Source organism: Sprattus sprattus (genome assembly GCF_963457725.1).
Source record: "Sprattus sprattus genome assembly, chromosome: 2".
NCBI lineage: Eukaryota > Metazoa > Chordata > Actinopteri > Clupeiformes > Clupeidae > Sprattus > Sprattus sprattus.
Genome location: NC_137921.1, coordinates 40,516,467 through 40,527,481, shown reverse-complemented (window position 1 = coordinate 40,527,481; position 11,015 = coordinate 40,516,467). Strand labels below are relative to the sequence as shown.

At 43.7% G+C, this 11,015-nt stretch overlaps 1 protein-coding gene across 3 annotated transcripts in view; it reads right to left on the bottom strand.

Moving 5' to 3' along the window:
- The window catches only part of rxrgb (retinoid X receptor, gamma b), a 22,161-nt gene extending 12,607 nt beyond the window's left edge, over window positions 1-9,554 (bottom strand). For 2 of the 3 annotated variants that reach the window (XM_080832975.1, XM_080832976.1), the window contains exon 1: window positions 9,329-9,554. In XM_080832975.1, the coding sequence (XP_080689101.1) occupies window positions 9,329-9,539 (211 nt within the window). In that variant the 5' untranslated portion in view covers window positions 9,540-9,554. Of the gene's footprint in view, window positions 1-4,247; window positions 4,580-9,328 lie in introns of those variants that run through there. The other variant, XM_080832977.1, reaches the window with a different exon arrangement.
- Window positions 9,555-11,015: the final 1,461 nt, after the last annotated feature.

The window sequence follows — 11,015 nt, the reverse complement described above, 5'->3', positions numbered from 1 at the left end:
AAACATGACACGAGAATATCTAGCAGGTTTGATCTCTACTGGTCGGAAACATGGGATTCGCACGTGTCATTGATTTAAAAACACAGAGAGGCGCTTGTGGTTGTTTTATTGTAAATGTGTGATATGTTTTTGTGAATGTGTGATGACAACATCACTGACACCCAAAGCTATACCCTCCACTGATGATGCATAACTGCACCTAAAAAACTATAGACTTTGCTGCTAATGCTTCCACCAAAAAGGCTGTTTTATTGTGGTTACCCAAAGTTTGTCACAGGAAGCTAAGTCTGCTCTCCTGGAGTAGCCTACTTTCCTGAAAGGGCAAAGTCAGCTTAGAATTTCATGTCCTGAGCAAGCCACTAAATGTGAGGGTGGGTGTGTTGCCACATTGCTTGGGTGTGTCAACAGAAAAAAATGTGGTTCTAAACGTCCTATGTAAATGAAGTTGATCAAGACAAAGTTTGTTTTTGTCATGCCGTTGTGGTTAACACCTCTGGCAACCAGCTCTAATCTCTGCGCTCTGTTCTAAGCCTTGAGCTCAATCCCTTCATAATGAAAGATTCATCTATCATGTACGGTGTGGAGATTCCTCCAATAGGTGTGAACAACTATGATTAAAATAGCCCGCAACTAAGCTAATAACCAGCATTACAATGTGTGTGATGCAGCCAACTGTATGCCATCCAGCACATCTACATTTACATTTACATTTAGTCATTTAGCAGACGCTTTTGTCCAAAGCGACGTACAAGGGAGAGAACAGTCAAGCTAAGAGCAATTAAACCTGGTGTAACAATAAATACTGATTTTTTTTTCAAGAAATAGAAAACCACATAGAACGAAAAAGAAGTGCAGGACTGTCACTGCTTAAGTGCAAGTTAAGCCAAGGTGCCAGTTAGGAAGGGAGGCTTCCTAAGGCTTCCTTTTTCTTTGTATACAGTTGGAAGGCCAGAGAGAAAGTTAGCAATACAACATTCTTACATTTTGTATTCCAGCCTCAGGGCAGCATGGCGAAAATTAGATACAAATGTAACATTTTGTATTTTAATGCACTGACCACACACCATTTGGGTCACTCATTTCCACTGAATGCTCCATGTCTGTATCCATAGCGATATCCCCATAGTTACGGCCACTTGATGTGAAGTGGATGACTTCCAAAAAACATAACACAATCTCTATATAACATACATTTTACTGTCTGTATAAATGCTTTATTTGGCATTTCATCCTTATATATAGGATTGGCTAAGAAAGACCACAAGACATTGCTCTACTGCTTGCACTTGCACAAGCAGCTTTTCCTCATCCCCTTCCATTGGATTGGTGCTTTAGTTGTCGTGGGTATAGCCAGTGCCTTATGTTATAAGAACACTGATACCAGCGCTAGGCTATAACTAGCTGCATTGACGAAGACTTGTATTTCTAGTCATCTCCCTAATGAACTATTTTAGACATGTTGTCATTGTGCTGATGCAGAATATCTCAACATTTTCAGTGTTGCAGAGAGAGAAAGTCTACTTGAGTGTTTGAGTGAGGTTGTTTTCATGTTATACACAAGTAATAATGATTATAATAATAATAACATAATAGCAGTAACAAAGTAATAGTAATATTTAAAATAGATGTGACTGCAGTGGTAATAGAGCAGGGGTCTTCAACAGGGGGTCCGCGGAGGTACTGCAGGGGGGTCGCGAAATCTTTGGTTGATAAGATATTTTTTTTTAATATTTAAAATAAATAAATAAATAAATAAAATTCAACCCATTTTTTTTCCACAAATTTAAATGTCTTCCAAATCAGAATTGTATTTATTCCCTTTAAATTTACATTAACATACATCCGACATATTGTAGCGAACGTATAAATTGATCGAGAAGACGTTATCTTTCAGTCCAATCGACACATTCAGCTACCCACAGGAGCTCTCTCAAGCTGGGCACCGGTTCACTCACAGCACCTTTCATGCACAGGCACTAGCCAATCAGATCGCGTTTCTGCTCAAGTCTAAAGAGCGCGAAGGTCAAAAATAAAAGATGACGAACCAAACTCCATAGCTGGTCTTGTTTGTACCTATAAATTGTTAGTTTGACATTTTCTTAGATTTAAAAAAATACAAATAAAGAGAAATAGACACTGTACAAGGTCAAAAAACGTTAATTGTAACTGAAAAATAAGTGAGGATTTGCGAGGTGTGTGAGCCTCCTAGCTAAAGTTAGCAAGGTACTACCTACAATCTTAACAACTTGCTAGCGGTGTGATTGGTTTGTTGACCTGTCAATCTCACTATAACATCTACGTTGTCAACACAACTCCATGCGCCAGACTCCTCCTCCGTCATCCGTTGGATCGTGTCAGTCAGGAGTAATTGAAAAGAAGATACATCTCCTTAATGTGGGGGGATGTGTGCCATCGACACAATAACAGGGTAGCTATGTTTATTTGGCACTAGGCCCAGTATATTATAAACAAAATGTTATGCAATTTATATAGTAGGGGGTCCCTGCTCATCTCGCCATTAGTTTAGGGGTCCCTGGCCTGAAAAACGTTGAAGACCCCTGTAATAGAGGGTTTGTAAAGTCCATGTGGAACCCAGCAGAGCAAAGAAAGAGAGGAAATTACAGCTACTGAATAACTGGCTGAGAGGATCGATAAAACGAGGTAGTTCAATGAGCTGGCATTAGTGGGGTTGAGGATACCATTAGGAGAGGGTCACTTCGATCTGTCCCACCTGCGCTGGGTCACTCATTCATACGAGAACAGGCCAAAGTGCCCCAGAACTCAGACCAGGAACACACACATGTATACACACGCTCACGCACACACACCACACCACACACATGTGCAGACACATAAACAGAATAAGAGGAAGGTGTGTTTGCATGGAGGGAGTAAAACAGATGCATTGGGCAAGAGATAAAAAGAGAGGAGGCAGCAGACCAGTCAAATGGCAAGTGTCTTAATATCACATTCATTGTGAGTCAAGTCTAAATACAGCATATGACACACACACACACACAGACACACACACACACACACAAACATACACAATCACACAAACACAGTCACAGATACACAAACATAAAGAGAGAGAGAGAGAGAGAGAGAGAGAGAGAGAGGGTGTGTGTATGTGTGTGTGTAATAGGTGGGCTCCATAGAAAGAGATGGACATGTAAAGACCTAGAATGAGAGACAGACAGAAAAAAAGACAGATAGAGCCTGAGGGCTAAAACGTGATGTAAATGTCAAGATGGAATCTAAATTTATCAGGTTCTGAGTTCATGTGTCAGTTAGCATCTGCTCAACAGGCAACTCAGCCTTTGCTAGCCTGTCAAAGCACTGTGCAGCGTAGAGGGCAAGGTAAAGATGCATAAATAATGCAGGGAAGTGAAAAAATTGATGTTGGTAGACCAGATGTTGGTAGATGATAGACAAGGGAATGGAAAGAGAGAGAGAGAGAGAGAGAGAGAGAGAGAGAGAGAGAGAGCAAATCTAATCTAGGCTTGTAATCAACACTCCACTGGTAACATGAGGGTACGTTCATGTCCTTTACAGCTCACACATACGTAGACCAACACACACACACACTCATGCACTCACTCACACACACACACACACACACATAATTTAAAGGTCCTATAGAGCAGGTGCCTGATGATCCTCAGATCTATGATAGTATGTCTGTCATTTGCCCAACTGACACACAAGTAAGACACCACACACACACACACACACACACACACAAAAGCGAATTCACCATTCAATCTGTCACACTGGTATCAACACACACATACAAACACACATTCAAACACATGCATGAGATACAAATGTGCCTGCTTGAGACTCCTGTGCTCTCAATTGGAGACAGCAGGACAAATGTCTTCACCTACTTCACCTCCACCAGCAAGAGAACGTTTTCAGTCTTCTGCTGAGAAGTCCGAGATAAGCCAACCCCCTCAAACCCTTCTCTCTCCCTCTCTTTCTGTCTCTGCATCTTATCTAAAGTTCACACTCTCTGCATAACACACATTCATATGTCCATCTTTCCTTCATAACTATCTATTTTTCTCCGAAATCGATTTACACGCATGATTATCCAAGTGCAATGAAATGAAGTCAGATTTCGTATACACTGTCAACGCTTATAGACACTCAACTCAGGTCGATGAGAGCAACTGTGGCACTGTGAGGAACTACGTAAATCTGTGTGTGTGTGTGTGTGTGTGTGTGTGAGTGTCGGTACTCACAGTGGCCATAGCTGCCTGCCTCTTGGGTGTGCGTGTTGCAGGCAGCAGGCGAACCAGCCGGGTGCCACATGCCGAGCGAAGCGAGTGTATCCAACAGCGACGGGACAGACGTTTGGAGCAAGAGGCACGAGAGGCAAGGCGGCCGTCGTCTGGGAGACCAGACAGAGAGCGCACGGGAGAAGGGGACAGGAGGGAGGGAGGGACGGAGGGAGGGCTAGGGTTTGGAGGGATGAGACTTGCGCCGTTTTACCGGATTACGCAGATTATCCTCAACTCAATCCCAGGGGAAGCGTTGAGCACGGGCCCGCCACACTGACACACACACATGCTCACTCACACACACACACACACACACACACACTTGCTCAGTCACACACACACACACACACACACACACACACACACACACACACACACACACACACACACACACACACACACACACACACACACACACACACACACACATGTTCACTAGGGAATTGTGGGGTGTGGGGCATTTGTAAAACTATCTTCTCAGGGAGCTAACACCTGTTGTGGCAGTCAACAGTGTGTGGTAGTGGGCACGTCAGTGGGCATATGTTTGTGCCTATGTGTGTGTGTGTGTGTGCATGTATCAGTGTGTGTGTGTGTGTGTGTACATGAGTGTGTCTACACTACATCAGTGTGTGTGTATGAATGTGGATGTCACAGTAGCCATCCAAAGTCAGCAGTTTCACACATGAGGTGGGTAAGTCAGAGCTGATTCAGATACTCCCAGGTCACATAGAGTTTAACTGGCACAGGTTCTCTTAAGTTTGACATCTATCGAGGGACACTGCAAAATATCATGAACAAAGCACATTCAGGAAAAAACATTATGAATGCTCCAACACTCTCTGTTGTGCTTGTATGAGTGCCAAAGAAAGAGGGAGAGAGAGAACAAAAGGAAAGAGGGAAAAGGGTGGGGAGACAACAGAAGAGTATAACTTGAGTGTCACTTAAGCTATGCACTGCAATATCACCAATTGCAGATAATATGACAGGAAAAGAAGAGTGTGTGTGTGTCTGTGTGTGTGTGTGTGAAGGTGTGTGTGTTTGAGGAAGAGAGATATTGAAGGAGAGAGAGAAAAAGGAAAACTGACAATAAAAAGGGTCTTCTCACTGCATTCTGCTCTTTTCCCAGGGTGCAGCAGTGTACTTAGTGCAGACGAATGGGCCTATTAGACCGGTTCAGTGGTAACAGTGCAAACACACACACACACACACACACACAAACACACACACACACACACACACACACACACACACACACACACACACACAAATACAGTGAAACCCGGTCTAATGGTGAGCTGCTGAGCTTCCAGCAAGGCTTGCCAGACCTTGTTGAACACCTCTTTGTGAAAGCCTGTGAATGTGTTGTGTTTTGTGTGTGTGTGTGTGTGTGTGTGTGTGTGTGTGTGTGTGTGTGTGTGTGTGTGTCTACGTGTGTTATCTAATGGACCTCACATTCCGAGGGTGGGCTATTTCTGTGCCTGTCTGCGCCACTGTGTGGCATAAAGCCCTCAAAATAAAGCCCACAAGACAAAACACATTAAGCAAAACCGAAAGAGCGCAACTGACGGACCCCACACTACACGCACAACCAGACAATCCACACAGACACACACAAAAACACTCACATCCTCACTCACACAGGCACAATCACACACACACACTCACACAATCTTCAAAGACATTCACTCACAATTGTATCAAACGCTCCAGACTCGCCAGTCAGCCCCTAGGGCAGTACACACTTCACTGATGTCCATTCCTACGCTGGAAAAAAAAAACTATTATATAAAATCTTTTCTTTAAATCCCTGCTCATCATGTGGGATCCATGCACCACATGACACAGGTAGAAACAGGCTGCCCGGCATTTATATCAAAAACAAAAAACAGATCGCCTTCACATAAACACCCGAATGCAAGCCGATAGTCATCAGAGGTTCAGGATGTGATCCACAGCAGAATAAAACTAGTAAACATTTAACTCTAAACCGAAAAAAAATGTTTCTGTTAGTGAACATGCAAACAGTAAACATTATGTCCCTCTGTGTGTGTGTGTGTGTGTGTGTGTGTGTGTGTGTGTATGCTTGTGTGTGTGTTTGTCTCTCTCTCTCTCTCTGTCTGTTTACAAGTTTTAAGTGCTCTGCATAAGAGTCTCAATTAGATCAAGACACTGACCTTCATAGCTAATGAGTAATTACTCACAATTCCCCTCTCTCTCTCTGTTCCTTTCCGCAGGACAAATGACCAAACACCAGCACAGCTGCACTACATAAGGAATTGTTTATGTGTTTGTGAACTTTGAAGGGGGCCTATCTAGAACATGTAGGCCTAGTCTTCAAAATATAAATATGGTCCCGCTTACAAGACATGTACGGAAGCAAGTGTTTGAATGCTACAAATAAACAATACAACATATTGGCTGCATGGCAAATACTATTTCACTACAGTGTCTATACTTCACCATGTAAGTCACTCATGTATGTGACGTAAATTATATGACAGATATTAGCAACACTGACATGTTAACTGCCAGATGCCTATCAGTTAAACCTCCAGTAAGCCAACTCTGTGTGCTTGTGTGTATGGTTGGTTGGGGGGCTGTGTGTGTGTGTGTGTGTGTGTGTGTGTGTGTGTGTGTGTGTGTGTGTGTGTGTGTGTGTGTGTGTGTGTGTGTGTGTGTGTGTGTGTGTGTGTGTGTGTGTGTGTGTGTGTGTGTGTGTGTGTGTGTGTGTGTGTGTGTGTGTGTGTGTGTGTGTGTGTGCGTGTATTTCACTCACTCCCTTAAAGAGCCTCTTTTTGTTTCTGCTGTCCAAGGGTGTGTCCTATCAACGATTTCTCCAGCCTGTATGTGGAGCTGACTTTCCACATGTGTGTCAGTGTGTTTGTGTGCATTTGTGTGCCTATCCTTGTGCATGCACAAAGAGATACCTACATGTATGTGTGTGTGTGTGTGTGTGTGTGTGTGTGTGTGTGTGTGTGTGTGAGTGCGTGCAAATGTCTGTCTGTTTGTGTTTATACAAGTCTGTGCGCATTCCTGGCCGCAGCTACTGTGGATTCTTCGAAGGCGTTTTCTGAGCTCTTGCCCCATTCCAGCGCTCTGCTCTCAGCTTGCACACTGAGCATTCCTCCCCCCAGGAACAGAAAAGACTGTGAGCACTGGCTGCCTCTTTAGCTGAAAAGCTCTCCCTTTCTTTGGGGCACGGCAGCAGAGACAGACACACCACACTGGCACTAAGCTTTGATTGACTTTCTCTCCTGAACATGTCCTCTGATCTGCTGAGTGAGGCTGTGCGATCCCTGAGGGAAGAAGGTTTTTAGTGTTTTGTTTTTTTCCTGAACAGAGGCAACCCTTCTTTGAACTTACACAGTCTGCCAGTCAGTCAGCCAGGCAGACCTGAGTGGACTCTCTCCTCCAGGGAAACATGCAAAGAGCCTTTAGCATTGCACATGGTCCTTTCAAACCCAGAGCAGGAAAATCCCTCACACATGACTGGTGTGTCACAGCTGAGTGGCACCCATGCACACACACTCAAAAACATTCACACACTCACAGTGTCAGGGTAGTTTGAAGATAAATACCGATAAGCAAGAGAAATGATGAATAAGATTACAAAAAAAGTATATCTTGGTTGAGTGCATGTGTGTGTTGTGTACCTTTGTGTTCAGTGATGACCCTGACTATTGACTTGGCCCAGAGTATCTCTGTCACACAGCATGTCCCCTACTAAAACTATCTACCCCCATCTCTCTCTCTCTCTTTTCAAAAAGCATAGCTGGCAGGTTTTCAATAAGGTATGGGACATAGTAGCTTTAACGCGTATTTTTGATCAGTTTGACAGTGAAAGCAACAGAATCACGTGCTGTTTGCCGCAATGAACCAAAGGATTTTTTAAAGATAAGTGCGGAACACGAGGGTAGGGTTCTCTTGCGTGAGGTAGCAACGCATGGGCTCGACACGCATGGAGATAAAACAAAAAGAAGGTAATCACCCATTAGGCATGTACGTGATTCTAAAGAAAGCCCAACACAACCCGTTTGAGCAACAGTGGTCACGTAACTTCTAATGAATTAAGGTTTCACTGTCAGACGTAAACATCAGCGATACTTGACTCATTCCATTTTACAACAAAGCACATATGATAATTCATAATGATTAGCCTAATCTGCACACTATGCCCGGATGTTTGGGGAGGATAGGACGCAGGACAGGGAAAAGGAGATATTTATCGTAACATTATTTACAGACGTACAAAACGGAATGTTATTCTTTAACATGTCTAATGAGAGTCACAATCGCGCAATGAGGGACGTGCAACTGTTTTGGTATAGGATGACTCCATAAACAATGGTCAGTACATTTGAATGTTTTTAGCCTGAGTAGAACTCGACTACTTGGTAGTTGCTTATGTATAACTCATGCTTTGTCACAAATACCAGCCAGGTAACTCGTTTGTAACTGCAGAATGGTGAAAACTGATAGCTAATTAGTTCCATTCGTAGGCTAGGCTACTTCCCCATCGGACTGACTTCGAGACGTGGAAATCGGAGAAGTTCAACAATAGCGAACCCTCCAATCACTTGATAGTACACACACGTTATTCTTGTACCGGTAAACCACCCCAGACCAATAAATTGCCATTCTGCCACAACACTTTAGCCAAACATCGTGGTCGGAAAAGCCATAAATTACCTAAACGCCGTTAAAGTGCCAACCCCTGACCTTGTCTGAGAGGCAGAATCGCGATCACCTGACTTTGGAATCGCCGCTGCCTTCACGTCAATGATCAGAGCCAACGAGACAAGCCTTAATTTCACTGATAATAACACCGTTAGCACACATCTTTGACTAAAGTCCACATTCTGTTAAATCCGTCTTCTGTCACTTCTCAACAACAGGCAAAACTGAAAATGCATGTATTCGTTAGCAGGAAAACAAACGCGTGGTGAAGCCTACTACCTCAGCTTGCGCAGACAGCAGGAAAGTTGCACTGTCAAACTAGACAAAAGGGCAAATATAGACTACAAGCAGGGAGGCAGACTTACTTAGGTGTAAGTAGGCGTCATTATTATCCATAGTGCAATGAATCCCGTGTCTTTTCCCGTAGTGCTTGTGGTAGTTTAGCCGTCCCACACGGCAGCATCTCACAGAGTTCCGCTCCTCGGCCCAAGTGAAACAGTCTTCAACGCAGCTCACTGACGCGGGGCCCTGCGAGGGGGTGGTGAGAGGAGGGCTTCTCCCAATGACAACATTCATCCATATCTCCACAGTGGCTGTTTATGACTGTGTTGCAACTCCAGGCTATACGGCTACATGCAGGAAGAACAATCTCAAATTTGTATGAACATTATGAAACATCTGAAACATTATGGTGCACATCTGTCTTTGGATCGTTATTTTAACATCCAGATTGTATTTATTTATTTTATTTTCATAATGGTATTTTTTTGGTAGCCGACTGAGATTTTTATTTATTAAGTTTCACGACATCATGTAGCCTACCCTGTCTGAGCAAACGAGGAAAGTTTCTGGTTTAAATTATGCTTCATTTTATCATGTTGCACATAGTCATTTTGGTTTCGGGACGTCACGCTGGTTTGGATGCCTTTGGAAAGCAAATGTAATATCGCCTTACATTTTTGTGAGGGTAGACTCATTCACGCCTTGTCTGTCATTTGAATTGGTTCATGTACAATCTGTGAGTGCTGGATCAGAGACCCCCTGGTAGCCCCCTAGATCTTTCTTAGTGGTGCGGGGTCATATAAGGGTGAGCCGAGCTCCCTCCTCTCCGCGGAGGGTTATTCAAAAGTCAGCGGCGCCCGCAGTCTTGAACTCTGGATCGGCAGACACTCCGTTAGCGCAGCCGCTGACCACTCGACACCATGGAACACCGGCCCTGCCCTCCCTCTAATGGGGCTAACCCCCTTTACCGTCCCCCCCGGCTGCCATACTTGTAAGACCGACCCATAAAAGAGCACAGGAGGTTGGTAACAAAGATGAATAGCCTTTTTTCTTCAGCCCATTCCACACTAATCAGAGCTTTTCATTTGTATGTTGCCGTCCCGTCACCTCCCCCTGCTCCATTAGATAACGTAAATTCATTAAAGTCAAGCAAGGGGATTAAAATGGTGATTTGTCAATTCCTCCTTTGTGAGCTGCCTAATGGCGGCACATGAGCAGGGCTATTGTGCTGATTTTCTCACGTCATTTTCTTTCTTTATGGGTATATGAAATCAGGTGCCGGGTGGCGGCAGAAGGGGTTGGGGGGCATTACAAACTTTTTAAGTCCTTTAAATCCTTCCTGTCCTTTATATTTCATTAGGACTACTCACTGTGTGTAATAACCAGAATTTCACATCAGTGAGTGAGAGATTACATTTAGTTTACCAGCCTAATATTCATTTAATCCAGTGCCATGTGCAATGTATCACTAATGAGGCCGATATCACAAAAAAATACAGAATAGCATCACTATGACTTTATATTCAGTTGTATATTCAGGTAACACCATTGATTGTTTATTTCTTTTCAGAAAATGTTTTTTGTCTTCCACTCAACATCCATCATCACTTTAATTCCTTTTAAGCCCCTCCTCTTAACACATACACTCACATATACACACACACCCACACACACACCCACACACACACACAGACAGACAAAACTAACCTCATGTAGTAATCCCTTTGTATTCACCAGCAACGCTCACACTCACAGTAGCTGCAGAGCTGT